Here is a 16,704-nt window from a genome sequence, read left to right on the forward strand (position 1 = left end):
GTTGCGTAAGGAACAAAGATGTGAACGATTGGTTGGCTGACATGTCTGTCATGCAGTGGGGGCGTGGCTCCACTGTTGAGCCCGAAGAAAAGGCAATACTGGGAGCGCGCGAGAAACCAGATAGACCGGGAGAGAGTCGGGGGCGACTGGGGACAAGGGGGGAAGAGACCGGGCAAGAGCCGGGGGCGACCAAGGACAAGGGGAGAGAGCCAGGGGCAGGGGGAGAGAGACCGAGCGAGATCCGGGGGCGACCAAGGACAGGGGAGAGAGCCGGGGGCGATTGGGGACAAAAGGAGAGAGAGAAGGGAGCCCGGCAGCTGCTGTGGTTCGCCAGAGAAGGTGCCGGGAAACGGAGTGGAGCCGCCGGGAGAATGCAGCCCCCGGGCCGTGCCGTGGTGGATGTTCGGGTCCAGGATGTGCAGAAGCGGAGGAATCCGAACAAGCACTATGTGAGTGAGGGAGTGGGCTGGGCCGGGCCGGGGGGAGAGCTCCGCTCAACCGGGCTGGCTGGGGGCACAGAGCGCCGTTCCGCAGGCCGTGAGGGATATTCAACAAGTCGCATCCCTTTGTGGGATCTTTCAGATCTGTTTGGAGTTTTTGGGGGTTGAACATGCTTTAATAGGATGTTGTTTTCGTTGGCAAGGCCACCCTTTGTTATCCATTTCCAATTGACCTTGAGAAGCTGGTCCATTGGGATTTGGCGATTTTGTTCATGTACTAGCTCATTTAAGGTGCGAGTTCCATCAAAGCAGTAATTTATGTTCACTTTCTAGTGTGTCTTCACCCAAGCTTCCCTAGTAACGGCAGCAGGATTTTCTATCATAAAACCAAAGTACTGCGGACGCTTGAATCTGAAACAAAGACCGAAAAAGCTGGAAAATCCCAACGGGTCTGCCAGCATCTTTGGAGAGAGAATAGAGCCAACGTTTTGGGTCTAGATTACGCTTAGTCTCTGACGTTTTGTTAAAGATGTTCTATCTCCTGTTGCCTCAGACACTGGTTCAATTTGATGCTATACAAAATTTTTGTTTTAACATAGATTTCATTGAAACCTCAAAAATATTAACCCAGTGGAAGCACGCAGCATCAGTTTGTTCAGAATGTAGATAGAACTAGATCCTTTTCTCATCAGCTGATACAGTGGCTGATGATATGGGATTTATGGTGGTTGACTTCAGTTCATGACTGGAATGAGCCAGTATTCTGGACACCTATTGTTGCTGTCAGAATTGTTTTGTTTAAACTGGAGCAATGCATCTTTGAAATTTAAACAGTTTAATCTAATGCTTAAGTGAATTTGTGCATTGACCAAGACTTCCTGACCAAGTCATAGTTGAGTTAGCTGGCCTTAGTTGGACAGTGGGAGGCAGATTATAATTAGTCACAGCTTCCTTGTTGGGGTGGGAAAATTCTGGGTTTTCCTTATGCTTTTAGGCAAATTCCTACTGAAAGTGCACAGGTGTTGGATAAGAACACCGTGGGAGGTTTAATCATGGAATTAGTCTTCTGGAACATGCATTGAATGGGGATCAGTTTTACTTCTTGGGTTAGAAGTTTGTGGGTTCAAATACAGGATCTGAATAAAAAAAACAAGGCTGACACTCCAATGCCATTTGGAGGAAGTACTGCACTCTGAGGTATTGCCTTTCAGATGAAACATTAAACTGAGGCTCTGTCTGTCCTTTCAGATGGACATGACAGAGCTAATCACGCTTAAGAGCAGGTGAACTTTCCCTGGGGGCTAATCAAATCTCAAAATTCTGAGTGGTGCGGTGATTAGCACTGCTGCCTTACAATGCCAGGGACCTAGATTTGATTCCTGGCTTGGGTCACTGTGCGGAGTCTGCACGTTCTCCTCTTGTCTGTGGGTTTCCTCTGGGTGCTCTGGTTTCATAGAATCATACATCGGAGTGCTTTCAGCCCATTGAGTCCACACTAATGCATTGGAAACACCTGAACTCCTACCAAATCCCTCCGCACGCAGATAGCAACCTTCCGCCTCCAGATCCTGCAGAGATACCTTTACGTCGAGCCGCCTCCACGGTGCGCCCTGGCGACGTATTTCTTCCGCCAGTGGCGCAGCCTCAATTATGACGTGCAGCTCCTGCATATCAATCTGGGGCTTACTCTGACATCGTTGCAGGAGTTGTCTGTCTTCTACCAGGACCTCCTCACCGTCTGGAACGTGGTCGCCTCGCGACGCAGTTCTCCCCCGTCAGGAGTAGCAGCTCGTGCGAGAGCTGTTGCTCAGGAATCCACACCTCCAGCCGTATAACTTCAGGTGGCTGACGGAGAGGGAGGCTGTGGACGCCGGGGTGACCAGGATCGGGGACGTGCTGGATGGCGGAGGAGCGGGCTGGATGAACCCTCGCGTGCTGGCTGAGTGCGCGGGGGTGGCCGTCCGGTGCACGGCCAAAGCCATCCAAGACCTTAGGACGGTCATGCTTGGCCCCGAAAGCGCGTGCAAGCTCGAGGCAGCTCAGGCGTGCGGTGGGATCCCGTCCGAGCGTTCCCCTGTTCCAATGGAATTCGTGATGTGGGTATGCCGGCATTGGACTGGTGTAAACACAGTAAAAAGTCTGACAACACCAGGTTTTAGTCCAACCTATTTATTTGATAATATACTCGCAAGCTTTCGGGTTAGCCCCTTCGTCAGGTGACGAAGGGGCTAACCCGAAAGCTTGCGAGTATATTATCAAATAAATAGGTTGGACTAAAACCTGGTGTTGTCAGACTTTTTCCAATGGAATTCCACATTGGCCCGAAGCCTAGACCCGCCTCCCCGGGTCAGGTGCCCCACAGCATGAGCCGTCTGGTGGAAACGTCCTCTGTGCCTTTTTTCATCATGTGGAGGCGTTTCCTGTACGGGCTGCTGCTGCACACCTTCCACTACCGTGCCCTAGCCTGTCGCCCAGACACACCTTGGCGGGCCTTGTTGCCGCCGGGCGGCGAAGGTCCCCAATGGATGTCGCTCTACGGAGGGATCTCCCCCAATTACATCGGGGACCTGGGGTGGACGCTCCTGCACGGAGCAGTGCCGCACACCCGTAGGACTCACTGGTTCGTGGGCTCCCGAGACTGCTCTTTCTGTGGCCTCGGGGAGTCCGTGGACCACGTCTACGTTTCGTGTTATAGATTGCACTCCCTTTTTGATTTCCTGAAGCACCTTTTATTGATGTTTTGTTTGCATTTCAGTCCCATGCTCCTGATCTACGGACACCCGGTGCAGAGAGGGGAGGGTCGGGACGCTGACCTCCTCGTGAACCTGATCCCGGGCCTGACGAGACACGCCATCAACAGGTCCAGGCAGCGGGCGATCGACGGGGCCATCCATCCCGACTGTCTGCCCCTCTACCGCAGCTACGTTTGCGGCCGGGTGTTCCTGGAGAGGGAGCACGTGGTGTCTGCGGGCACAGTCGAAGCCTTCCGTGCCCGTTGGGCACCGCAGGGGCTGAGGTGCCTTATAGACTCCGATAATCACATTTTGATTTGACGTGTCTTAAGTTTCCTTTGTACTTTTTGTTTCTGTTCGGGCCGTTCCCCCTCCTTTTGGGGAGCTGCCCCCTTTTTCTTTGTCCGAACGTAATTTAAGTTTGTTTACTTGGTTTGACCCACCCGAAAGACTTGACCCGAAAGACCCTCCCCTTTTATTGACGTTTTGTTTGCACTTCTGTTCCCTGCTCCTGATCTACGGACACCCGGTGCGGCGAGGGGAGGGTCAGGATGCCGATCTCCTCGTGAACCTGCGCCTGGGCCTGGCGAGACACTCCACCAATAGGTCCAGGCAGCGGGCGATCTGGGGGGGGCCATCTGTCCCGACTGTCTGCCCCTTTACTGCGGCTACGTTCGCGGCCGGGTGTCCCTGGAGAGGGAGCACGCGGTGTCTGCGGGCACAGTCGACGCCTTCCGAGCCTGTTGGGCACCGCAGGGGCTGAGGTGCGTTATAGACCCCGGCAATCACACTTTGATTTGACGTGTCTTAAGTTTCCTTTGTACTTTTTGTTTCTGTTCAGGCTGTTTCCCCCCTCCTTTTGGGGAGCCACCCCCTTTTTCTTTGTCCGAATGTAATCTGAGTTTGTTTACTTGGTTTGACCTGAAAGACTTGACCTAAAAATAGGCTCCTACCAAATCCCATCTGCTAGCATTTGGCCCGTAGCCTTGAATATTCTGTGTCAAGTGCTCATCCAGGTACTTTTTTAAAGGATGTGGGGCAACCTGGCTCCATCATCCCCCCAGGCGGACTGTCACTACCCTCTGGTTAAAGAGGTTTTCCTTACATCCCTCCCCTAAACTTCCTGTCCCTCACCTTGAGCCTATGTCCTCTCATGACTGACTCTTCAACTAAGGGGGACAGCTGCTCCTTATCACTGTGTCTCTCCTCATCTGGTCAAGTCACCTCTTCTCCAGTGAAAAGCCTATGCAACCTCACTTTAGAACTATTCCATCCCAGGCAGCATCCTAGTGAATCTTCTCTGCACTTCTCCAGTGCAGTCCTTCCTTTTAATGTGGCGACCAGAACTGCACACAGTACTCCAGCTATGACTTCACCAAAGTTTTATACAACTTCCTAATCTATGCCTCGATTAGTAAAGGCAAATGTTCCGTATGCCTTTTTCACCAACCTACTAATATGCCCTTCAGTCTTCAAAGGTCTGTGGACAAATGTGCCAAGGTCCCTTTGTTCCAAAGAGCTTCTAGTGTCCTACCACTCATTGAATGCTTCCTTGTCAAATTATAACTTTCAAGATATCACCTCATACTTTTCAGAGTCAAATTCCATCTGCCACTTATCTGCCCATTTGATCATTCCATCTATATCATCTTATAGCACAAGACACACAGCCTCACTGTTAACCACCCGGCCAATCTTTGTGTCATCCACAAATTTACTAATCCAGCCCCACGTAGCCATCAATGTCATTTATATAATTGACGAATAATAGGGGCCCGACACAGATCCCTGTGGTAATGTCACTTTTTGTCATCACCCTCTGATAAAGTGGTTCAAAATTGGCTCAGTTGCAGGAAACAAAGTACCCTGTATTCTATGACCATTTTCCTTTTTACAAGTCTGCCATGTGGGACCTTGTCAAAAGCTTTGCTGAAATCTATATAAGCCAATTTGACTGCACTATCTTTGTCTGCACAACTGGTCACCACCTCAAAAAATTCAATCAGATCTGTTAAGCGTGACTTCTCTCTGACAAAGCCATGCTGACTATCCTTGATCAAGCTTTGCCTCTCCAAGTGGAGATGGATGCTCTCCTTCAGAAGTTTCTCTAATAGCTTCCCTACCACTGACGTGAGACTTGCTGGTTTATAGTTCCCTGGTTTATCTTGACAACCCTTCTTAAATAGCGAAACTACATTAGCTGTTCTCCAGTCGTCTGGCATCTCCCCCGTAGCGTGGAGATGCTGGCGTTGGACTGGGATAAAAGAGTTGAAAATTTGGGTCAAAACCCTGCAATCTCCTCCCTTGCCTCCCACAGCAGCCTAGTGCATCTGGAGATTTATCCATTTTTCAGCCTGCCGATACTTCTAATACCTTGCTCTTCCCTATATCAATTTGTTCAATAATCTCAGGCTCTCTGCCTGAATTCCATGTCATTGTCCTCCATTCTCTTGGGTGAAGACGGATGTGAAGTATCCATTCAACACTCGACCAGTGTCCACTGGCCCCACCCACAGATTGCTCCCTTGGCCTCTAATGGGCCCTGCTGTTTCTCTGGCTATCATCTTCCCAAAGTTGGGGAGGATTAGGCACAGTAAGTAGTCTCCCAACAGCAGGTTCAAGTCCAACAGGTTTATTTGGTAGTTTTTGGACTGCTGCCCCTTCATTAGGAGAGCGCAGGATTTGTTTCACAAACATGGCATATATAGACATAAACTCAATTAAAGGTAATGGTTGGAATACGAGTCTTAACTGGTATTCAGATCTTTACAGATGCAGGCAATATGAGTGGAGAGGGGGTTAAGCAAAGGTTAAAGAGGTGTGAATTGTCTCAAGCCAGGACAGTGAGATTTTTCAAGACCAGGCAAGTCGTGGGGGTTACAGGTAGTGTGACAGGAACCCAAGACCCTGGTTAAGACCTTCCTCGTGTGCGGAACTTGGCTATCAGTTTCTGCTCGGCGACTCTGCGTTGTCATGTGTCTTGAAGGCCGCCTTGGAGAACGCTTATCCGAAGATCAGAGGCTGAATGCCTTGACTGCTGAAGTGTCCCCGACAGGAAGGGAACACCCCCTACTCCTGCCTGGTGATTGGTGAATGTTGTCCATTCGTATGTTGTTGTAGCGTATTCATTGGTTTTGCCATTGTACCATGCCTTGGGATGTACTTTCCTGCAGCGTATCAGGTAGACAACGTTGGCCGAGTCACAAGAACGTGTACCATGTACCTGATGGATAGTGTTCTCACGTGAAATGCACTCACCTAATGAAGGGGCAGTGTTCCACATTGGGGAGAATTTAAATTATGCTGGGATTGTCTTGGGATTTTCCCTACTTTTACCAGCCAGAACTTTCTCAAATCCCCTCTTCACATTCCTGATTGCTTTAAGAACATAAGGACTAGGTGCAGGAGTAGGCCATCTTGCCCCTCGAACCTACTCTGCCATTCAATAAGATCATGGCTGATCTTTTTCGTGGACTCAGCTCCACTTACCCATCTGCTCAGCATAATCCTTAATTCCTTTGCTATTCAAAAATTTATCTATCCTTGCCTTAAAAACATTCAATGAGGTAGCCTCAACAGCTTCACTGGGCAGGGAATTCCACAGATTCACAACCCTTTATGTGAAAAAGTTCCTCGATCCTACGGCCTCGAGGCCATACCTCGAGTTCTAGTTCCAACTGCCAGTGGAAACAACTTCCCTGCTTTGATCTTATCTATTCCCCTCATGATATGTTTCTACAAGATCACCCCTCATTCTTCTGAATTCCAATGTGCATAGCTCCAGTCTGTTCAGTTTCTCCTCATAGGTCAACCCTCTGAACTCTGGAATCAACCTAGTGAATCTCCTCTGCACCCCCTCCAGTGCCAGTATATCCTTTCTCAAGTAAGGAGACCAAAACTGTACACAGTATGCCAGGGATGGCCTCATCACGTGAGAAAGTAAAATCCAATACCAGTGTCTTGTGCCTAAACAAAGACTATAAAGGGATGAGGGAGGGGTCGACTAAGGTAGACTAAGACCAAAAACTTTATGGTGGGACAATTGAGGAACAGTGGAGGACTTTCAAAGTGATCTTTTTCAGTGCTCAGCAAAAGTATATACCAGTGCTAAGGAAGGACTGCAGAAAATAAGGTAATCAGCCATGGATATCTAAGGAAATAAAGGAGGGTATCAAATTGAAAGAAAATGCGTACAAAGTGGCAAAGATTAGTGCAAACCTAGAGGATTGGGAAATCTATGAAGTCAGCAGAAAGCCACAGAAAAAGCTATGAAGAAAGGTAAGATAGATTATGAGAGTAAGCTAGCTCAGAATATAAAAACAGATAGCAAAAGTTTCTACAAACAGATAAAACAAAAGAGTGGTGAAAGTACTCTGATCTTTAGAGAATGACAAGGGGGATGTAATAACTGGAAATGAGAAAATGGCTAAGGCATTAAACAGGTATTTTGTCAGTTTTCACAGTGGAAGACACAAATAACATGCCAAAAATTGATGGCAGGTGAGAACCTAGAAACTATCATTATCATGAACAAGGTAATGTTGGGCAAGTTAATGGGGCTAAAGGTAGACAAGTCTACTGGCCCTTATGGAATGCATCTCAGAGTACTAAAAGATGGCGGGAGAAATAGCAAATGTACTAGTGGTAATTTACCAAAATTCACTGGACTTGGGTGATCTCTACAGATTGGAAAACAGCAAATGTGATGCCACTTTAAAAAAGGAGGTAGACAAAATGCAGGTAACTATAGGCCAGTTAGCTTAACTTCTGTAGTAGGCAAAATGCTTGAATCTATCATCAAGGAAGAAATAGTGAGACATCTGGATATGAATTGTCCCATTGGCAAGATGCAGCATGGGTTCATGAAGGGCAGGTCATGTTTGGCTAATTTGGTGGAATTCTTTGAGAACATTACATGCGCAGTGGGCAATGGGGAACCTGTGGATGTGGTGTATCTGGATTTCCAGAAGACATTTGACAAGGTGCCGCACCAAAAACTGCTACAGAACAAAGAACATTACAGCGCGGTACAGGCCCTTCGGCCCTTGATGTTGTGCCAACCTGTGAAAGCCCATCTAATCTACACCATTCCAATATCATCCATATGTTTATCCAATGACCATTTAAACGCCCTTAATGTTGGCGAGTCCACTACTGTTGCAGGCAGGGCATTCCGTGACCTTACTACTCTGAGTAAAGAACCTATCTCTGACATCTGTCCAAATCTATCACCCCTCAATTTAAAGCTATGTCCCCTCGTGCTAACCATCTCCATCCGAGGAAGAAGGCTCTCGCTGTCCACCCTATCCAATCCTCTGATCATCTATTAAATCACCTCTTAACCACCTTCTCTCCAACGAAAACAGCCTCAACTCTCTCAGCCTTTCCTCATAAGACCTTCCCACCATTCCAGGCAACATCCTGGTAAATCGCCTCTGCGCCCTTTCCAATGTTTCCGCATCCTTCCTGTAATATGGTGACAGAACTGTATGCAATATTCCAAGTGCAGCCGCACCAGATTTTTGTACATGACCTCATGGGTCCAAAATTCAATCCCTCTACCAATAAAAGCTAACACATCATGCGCCTTCTTAACAACCCTATCGACCTGGGTGCCAACTTTCAGGGATCTAGAACATAGAACACGACAGCACAAACAGGCCCTTCGGCCCACGAGTTGCACCGATCACATCAACACCTACCAATCCATAGACCTATCTATAACCCCCAATCCCACTAAATCCCATATACTCATCCAGAAGTCTTTTAAAAGACCCCAGCGAGTTCGCCTCCACCACCACTGACGGCAGCTGATTCCATTCATTCACCACCCTCTGAGTGGAAACTTATCCCTAACATCACTTCTTACTTGCCTCCCTGCACCTTCAATCTGTGTCCTCTTGTAGCGACCATTTCAACCTGGGGAAATAGCCTCTGAGAATCCACCCTATCTATTCCTCTCAACATTTTATAAACCTCTATCAGGTCACCTCTCAACCTTCGTCTCTCCAGGGAGAAGAGTCCCAGCTCCCTCAACCTATCTTCATAAGGCATGCCTTCCAATCCAGGCAACATCCTTGTAAATCTCCTCTGTACCCTTTCAATAGCTTCTACGTCCTTCCTATGGTGAAGCGACCAGAACTGCGCACAGTACTCCAAGTGGGGCCTGACAAGGGTCTTATAAAGTTGCAGCATTACCTCCCGACTCCTAAACTCAATCCCTCGATTAATGAAGGCCAGTACACCATACGCCTTCTTGACCACATCCTCCACCTGCGAGGCCGATTTAAGAGTCCTGTGGACTCGGCGAACTTACTAACCCATCCCTCCACTTCCTCATCTAGGTCATTTATGAAAATGACAAACAGCAAGGGTCCTAGAACAGATCCCTGGGGCACTCCACTGGTGACTGACCTCCATGCAGAAAAAGACCCATCCACAACCACTCTCTGCCTTCTGCAGGCAAGCCAATTCTGGATCCACAAGGCCAAAGGCCCTTGGATCCCATGCCCTCTCACCTTCTCAAGAAGTCTTGCATGGGGGACCTTATCAAACGCCTTGCTGAAGTCCATGTACACCACGTTCACTGCGTTTCCTTTGTCAATGCGTTGAGTCACATTTTCGAAGAACTCAACTAGGCTTGAAAGGCACGACCTGCCTTTGACAAAACCATGCTGACTATTTCTGATCAAGCCAAACCTCTCCAAATGCTCATAAATCTTGTCCCTCAGAAGCCTCTCCATCAGCTTACCAACCACTGAGGTCAGACTCACTGGTCGGTAATTTCCCGGGCTATCTCTGTTCCCTTTCTTGAAAATAGGAACCACATCCACAATCCTCCAATCTTCCGGAACCTCTCCCGTCTCCAGTGATGACGCAAAGATCATCGCCAGAGGCTCTGCAATCACCTCCCTCACCTCCCACAGTAACCTGGGGTACATCCCATCTGGTCCCGGCGACTTATCTATCTTGATAGAATTCAAAAGTTCTAACACATCCTCTTCCTTAATATCCACATACTCAATCTTTTCCATCTGCTGCAAACCTGTAGCAAAATCTCCCAGATCAGTTTCCATCGTGAATACTGAGGCAAAGTACTCATTAAGCACCTCTGCCATTTCTTCTGGTTCCACACAGACCTTTCCCCCTTCACCTTTTATAGGTCCTATCCCTTCTCTTCTCATCCTTTTACTTTTCACATATTTGTAGAAGGCCTTGGGATTCTCCTTAATCTTACCCGCCAAGGCCTTGTCATGACCCCTTCTGGCTCTCCTAATTTCCCTTTTAAGCTCCTGTGCCTCAGGGATCTGTTTTGGGGCCACTGTTGTTTGTAATTTTTATTAATGATCTGGATGAGGGTATAGTTGGGTGGATTAGTAAATTTGCTGATGACACCAAAGTTGGAGGTGTGGTAGATTGTGAGGAAGGGTGTCATAGTCTGCAGGGAGACTTAGATAGGTTGCAGAGCTGGGCCGAGAGGTGGCGGATGGAATTTAATGCGGAGAAGTGTGAGGTAATTCACTTTGGTAGGAGCAACAGATGTGTCGAGTATAGGGCTAACGGGAGGACTTTGAATAGTGTGGATGAACAGAGGGATCTAGGTGTGTGTGTACATAGATCCCTGAAAGTTGGGAATCAAGTAGATAAGGTTGTCAAGAAGGCGTACGGTGTCTTGGCGTTTATTGGTAGGGGGATTGAATTTAGGAGTCGCAGTGTAATGTTGCAACTCTACACTACTCTAGTGCGGCCGCGCTTGGAGTACTGTGTGCAGTTCTGGTCCCCGCATTACAAGAAGGATGTGGAGGCGTTGGAGAGGGTGCAGAGGAGGTTTACTAGGATGTTGCCTGGTATGGTGGGGAGGTCCTATGAGGAGAGACTGAGGGATCTAGGGTTGTTTTCGTTGGGAAGAAGGCGGCTAAGAGGGGATCTTATTGAAACATATAAGATGATTAGGGGTTTAGATAGGGTGGATAGTGATAGCCTTTTTCCTCGGATGGAGAATGCTAGCACGAGGGGGCATGACTTTAAATTAAGGGGGGGTAGCTACAGGACGGATGTCAGGGGTAGGTTCTTTACCCAGCGGGTGGTGAGGGATTGGAATGCCCTGCCTGCTGCAGTTGTAGATGCGTCTAGTTTGGGGGCGTTTAAGAGATCTCTGGATAGGTTTATGGACGAAAAGGGATTGGTATAGGCTAGTGGGTCATTGTTTTTGTAACTGGTCGGCGCAACATCGTGGGCCGAAGGGCCTGTTCTGCGCTGTAATGTTCTATGTTCTATGTTCTATGTTCTACAATCCTTATACTCCTCTAGATCCTTAACATCTCCTAGCTCCCTGAACCTTTTGTACACCTTCCTTTTCCTCCTGACTAGGTTCACCACAGCCTTCGTGCACCACGGTTCCTGCGACCTACCAAAACCTCCTTGTCTCATCGGAACGTTGTCGTGCAGAGCTCCAGACAAACATTCCTTGAATATCCGCCACCTTCCTTCGGTACTTTTCCCGAAGAACGCCTCCTTCCAGTTTATTTGTTCAATTAACTTCCTGATGTCTTTGTATTTCCCCTTACTCTTAGGTTGAGGGAGCTGGGACTCTTTTCCCTGGAGAGACGAAGGATGAGAGGCGACCTGATAGAAGTTTATAAAATGTTGAGAGAAATAGATAGGGTGGATTCTCAGAGACTATTTCCCCAGGTTGAAATGGTCGCTACGAGAGGACACGGATTTAAGGTGCGGGGAGGAGAGTACAGAAGTGATGTTAGGGGTAAGTTTTTCACTCAGAGGGTGGTGAGTGAATGGAATCGGCTGTCGTCAGTGGTGGTGGAGGCGAACTCGCTGGGGTCTTTTAAAAGACTTCTGGATGAGTATATGGGGTTTAATGGGATTGGGGGTTATAGATAGGTCTATGGATTGGTAGGTGTTGATGTGATCGGCGCAACTTGTGGGCCGAAGGGCCTGTTTGTGCTGTAGTGTTCTATTTTCTATGTTCTACTCCAGACAAACACCTTCCTAGCCTGCCTGATCCTATCTCGTTCCAATGCAATTGTGAAGGAGATAGAATTATGATCACCATTCCCAAGATGCTCTCCTACTGAGAGATCCGTCACCTGTCCTGGTTCATTTGCCAGCACCAGGTCAAGTACAGCCTCTCCTCTCGTAGGCTTATCCACGTACTGTGTCAGGAAACCTTCCTGAACAAACTCCTCCCCATCCAAACCCCTTACCCTTGGGATATTCCAATCGATGTTTGGGAAATTGAAGTCTCCCATCACGACAGCTCTGTTATTACTACATCTCTCTAGAATCTGTTTCCCTATCTGCACCTCAACTTCCCTGTCACTATTGGGCGGCCTATAGAACATACCCAGCAAAGTTTTCGACCCTTTGCAGTTCCTAACTTCCACCCGCAGAGACTCTGTAGATAGTCCCTCCACGGCATCCTCCTTCTCTGCAGCCATGACACTGTCCCTGATCAACAGTGCCACTCCACCACCTCTTCTGCCTCCCTCCCTGTCCTTCCTGAAGCATCTGAATCCTGGCACCTGAAGTACCCAGTCCTGTCCCTGAGACATCCAAGTCTCCGTAATGGCCACCACATCACATTCCCAAGCAGCAATCCACGCCCTAAGCTCATCTACCTTATTTACTACACTCCTGGCGTTAAAATAGATACACTTCAGCCCCTCAGTCTGGACATTTCCCTTCTCCACTCCCTGTCTAACCTCCCTCTCATACTGCCTGCAGTCCTTCCCTACCTGGGAGCTAACCTCCTCGGTCCCAGTCTCCCCATCACAATTCCCTCCCCCCATCCTTTCTAGTTTAAAGTCCCCCCAGTAGCCTTAGCCAGTCTTCCCACCAAGATATTAGTCCCCCTGGGATTCAAGTGCCACCCGTCTTTACTGTACAGGTCACACCTGCCCCGAAAGAGGTCCCAATGATCTAGGAACCGAAATCCCTGCCCTCTGCTCCAGTCCCTCAGCCACGCATTCAGCCTCCACCTCATTCCATTCCTGCCCTCATTCTCCTGTGGCACAGGCAGCAATCCTGAGATTACTACCTTCGCTTTTCTCTTCCTCAGCTGCCTACCCAGTTCCCTATAATCCCTTTTCACGACTGCCTCCCTCTTCTTGAGTAGTCAGTCAGTAGTACCTATATGCACTACAAGTATCTAGGCACATGGATGCTGAGATTTCTCTGCTTATCCACACTACCAAGTATTCTACCATTAGCCCAGTACTCTGTATTCCTGTTACTCCTTCCAAAGTGAATCGCCTCACACTTTCCTGCATTAAACTCCATTTGCCACCCCTCAGCCCAGCTCTGCAGCTTATCTATGTCCCTCTGTAACCTGCAACATCCTTCCGCACTGTCCACAACTCCACCGACTTTAGTGTCATCCGCAAATTTACTAACCCGTCCGTCTATGCCCTCATCCAGGTCATTTATAAAAATGACAAACGGCAATGGCCCCAAAACAGATCCTTGTGGTACACCACTAGTAACTGAACTCCAGGATGAACATTTCCCATCAACCACCACCCTCTGTCTTATAGCTAGCCAATTTCTGATCCAATCCGCTAAATCACCCTCAATTCCATGCCTCCATATCTTCTGCAATAGCTTACCGTGGGGGACCTTATCAACTGCTTTACCCTCATTCACCTCTTTGGTCACCTTCTCAAAGAACTCAATAAGGTTTGTGAGGCATGACCTACCCTTCACAAAATTGTATTGACTATCCCTAATCAAATTATTCCTTTCTCGATGATTATAAATCCTATCTCTTATAATCCTTTCCAAAACATTGCCCTCAACAGAAGTAAGGCTCACTGGTCTGTCATTATCAGAGTCGTCTCTACTCCCCTTCTTGAACAAGGGGACACCATTTGCTATCCCCCAGTCTTCTGGCACAATTGCTGTGGACAATGACGACCTAAAGATTAAAGCCAAAGGCTCTGCAATCTCCTCCCTAGCTTCCCAGAAAATCCTAGGATAAATCCTATCTGGCCGTGGGGACTTATCTATTTTCATACTTTCCGGAATTGCTAACACCTCCTCCTTCTGAACCTCAATCCTGTCTAGTCTAATAGCCTGTATCTCCTTGACAACATTGTCTTTTTCCTGTGTGAATACTGACGAAAGATATTCATTTAGTGCCTCTCCTATCTCTTCAGACTCCACGCACAACTTCCCACCACTGTCCTTGATTGGCCCTAACCTTACCTTAGTCATTCTTTTACTCCTGACATACCTATGGAAAGCTTTTCCTTGATCCTACCTGCCAAAGACTTCTCATGTCCCTTCCTGGCTCTTGGCTGTCTCTTTAGGTCCTTCCTGGCAACTTGTAACTCTCCAGTGCCCTAACTGAGCTTTCATGCCTCATCTTTACATAAGTCTCCTTCTTCCTCTTCACAAAAGATTCAACTACTTTAGTAAACCATGGTTCCCTCGCTTGACCACTTCCTCCCTGCCTGAAAGGTATGTACTTATCAAGGACACGCAGTAGCTGTTCCTTGAACAAGCTCCACATTTCAATTGTGCCCATGCCCTGCAGTTTCCTTCCACATCCTATACATCCTAAATCTCGCCTCATGGCATCATAATTTCCTTTACCCCAGTAGTGGAACACGCTGCCTGCTGTGATAGTGGAGTTGGATACTTTAGGAACTTTCAAGCGGTTATTGGATAGGCACATGGAGCACTCCAGAACGATAGGGAGTGGGATAGCTTGATCTTGGGTTTGGACATAGCTCGGCACAACATTGAGGGCTGAAGGGCCTGTATTGTGCTGTACTGTTCTGTGTTTCTATAACTATAACATAAGATAAGGGTGCACAGTAGTACGGGTAATGTATTAGCATGAATAGAGGATTGGTTTACTAACAAAGCAAAGAGTGGGGGTAAATGGGCTTTTTGCTGGTTGGTGATCAGTGACTAGTGGTGTGTCTCAGGGATCAGTGTTGGGATTGCAATTGTTTATGATTTACATAGATGATTTGGAGTTGGGGACCAAGTGTAATGTGTCAAAATTTGCAGACGACAATAAGATGTGTGGCAGAGCAAAGTGTGTGGAAGACGCTGAAAGTCTGCATAGATGATCTAAGGGAGTGGGTGAGGGTCTGGCAGATGGAGTATAATATTGGTAAATGTAAGGCCATTCATTTTGGTAGGAATAACAGCAAAATGGACGATTATTTAAATGGTAAAAAATTGCAGCATGCTGCTTTGCAGAGGGACCTGGGTGTCGTTGTGCAGGACTCTCAAGGAGTTGGTTCGCAGGTACAGCAGGTAATTTAAAAAGGCAATTGGAATTTTGCTCTTCATTACTAGAGGGATGGAGTTTAAAAACAGCGAAATTATGTTGCAGCTGTATAAGTTGCTGGTGAGCCCATACGTGGAGGACTGTGTACAGTTTTGGTCTCCTTGAGAAAGCATATATTGGCACAGGAGGGCGTGCAGAGGAGATTCACTAGGTTGATTTCGGAGTTGAGGGTTGGCTTATGAGGAGAAACTGAATAGACTGGGGCTATGCTCGTTGGAATTCAGAAGAATGAGGGGGGATCTTAAAGACACCTATAAAATTATGAAGGTAATAGATAAGATAGAAGCAGGGACGTTGTTTCCACTGGTGGGTGAAACTAGAACTAGGGGCATACCTTCAAAATAAGGGGAACCCAGTTTAGGACTGAGTTGAGGAGGAACTTTTTCACACAAAGGGTTGTGAATCTGTGGAATTCCCTGCCCAGCGAAGCAGTTGAGGCTACCTCATAGAATGTTTTTAAGGCAAGGATAGATAAGTTTTTGAACAGTAAAGGAATTGAGGGTTTTGGTGAGCGGGTGGGTAAGTGGAGCTGAGTCCACAAAAAGATCAGCCATGATCTTGTTGAATGGTGGAGCAGGCTTGAGAGGCCACATGACCTACTCCTGCTCCTAGTTCTTATGTTCTCACCAGCACCTTATACAGCTGCAACATAACTTTTGCTGTTTTTAAACTCCATCCCTCTAGTAATGAAGGACAAAATTCCATTTGTCTTAATTACTTGCTACACCTGCAAACCAAGCGCTTGTGACTCTTGCACAAGGACACCCAGGTCCCTCTGCACAGTAGCATACTACAATTTTTTACCATTTAAATAATAGTCCATTTTGCTGTTATTCCTACCAAATGGATGACCTCACACTTACCAACATTGTATTCCGTCTGCCAGACCCTCGCCCACTCCCTTAGATTATCTATATCCCTTTGCAGGCTTTCAGCGTCCTCTGCATACTTTGCTCTGCCACTCATCTTGGTTTCATCTGTGAATTTTGACACACTACACTTGGTCCCCAACTCCAAGTCATCTGTGTAAATTGTAAACAATTGCAGTCCCAACACTGATTCCTGAGGCACACCGCTAGTCACTGATCGCCAACCAGAAAAACGCCCATTTACCCCCACTCTTAGCTTTCTGTTAGTTAACCAATCCTCTATCTATGCTAATACATTACCCGTAACACTGTGCACCTCTATCTTATGCAGCAGTCTTTCTTAA

The 16,704-nt window shown here is 47.6% G+C and overlaps 1 protein-coding gene across 2 annotated transcripts in view; it reads left to right on the plus strand.

Moving 5' to 3' along the window:
• The first annotated feature begins 323 nt into the window (after positions 1-323).
• sh3pxd2aa (SH3 and PX domains 2Aa) overlaps positions 324-16,704 on the plus strand; it is a 610,480-nt gene continuing 594,099 nt past the window's right edge. For both annotated transcript variants that reach the window (XM_080206018.1, XM_080206019.1), the window contains exon 1: positions 324-449. In XM_080206018.1, the coding sequence (XP_080062144.1) occupies positions 372-449 (78 nt within the window). In that variant the 5' untranslated portion in view covers positions 324-371. The remainder of the gene's footprint in view (positions 450-16,704) is intronic.

Source organism: Carcharhinus amblyrhynchos, chromosome 17 (genome assembly GCF_965287045.1).
Source record: "Carcharhinus amblyrhynchos chromosome 17, sCarAmb.v2.hapA, whole genome shotgun sequence".
Taxonomy (NCBI): domain Eukaryota; kingdom Metazoa; phylum Chordata; class Chondrichthyes; order Carcharhiniformes; family Carcharhinidae; genus Carcharhinus; species Carcharhinus amblyrhynchos.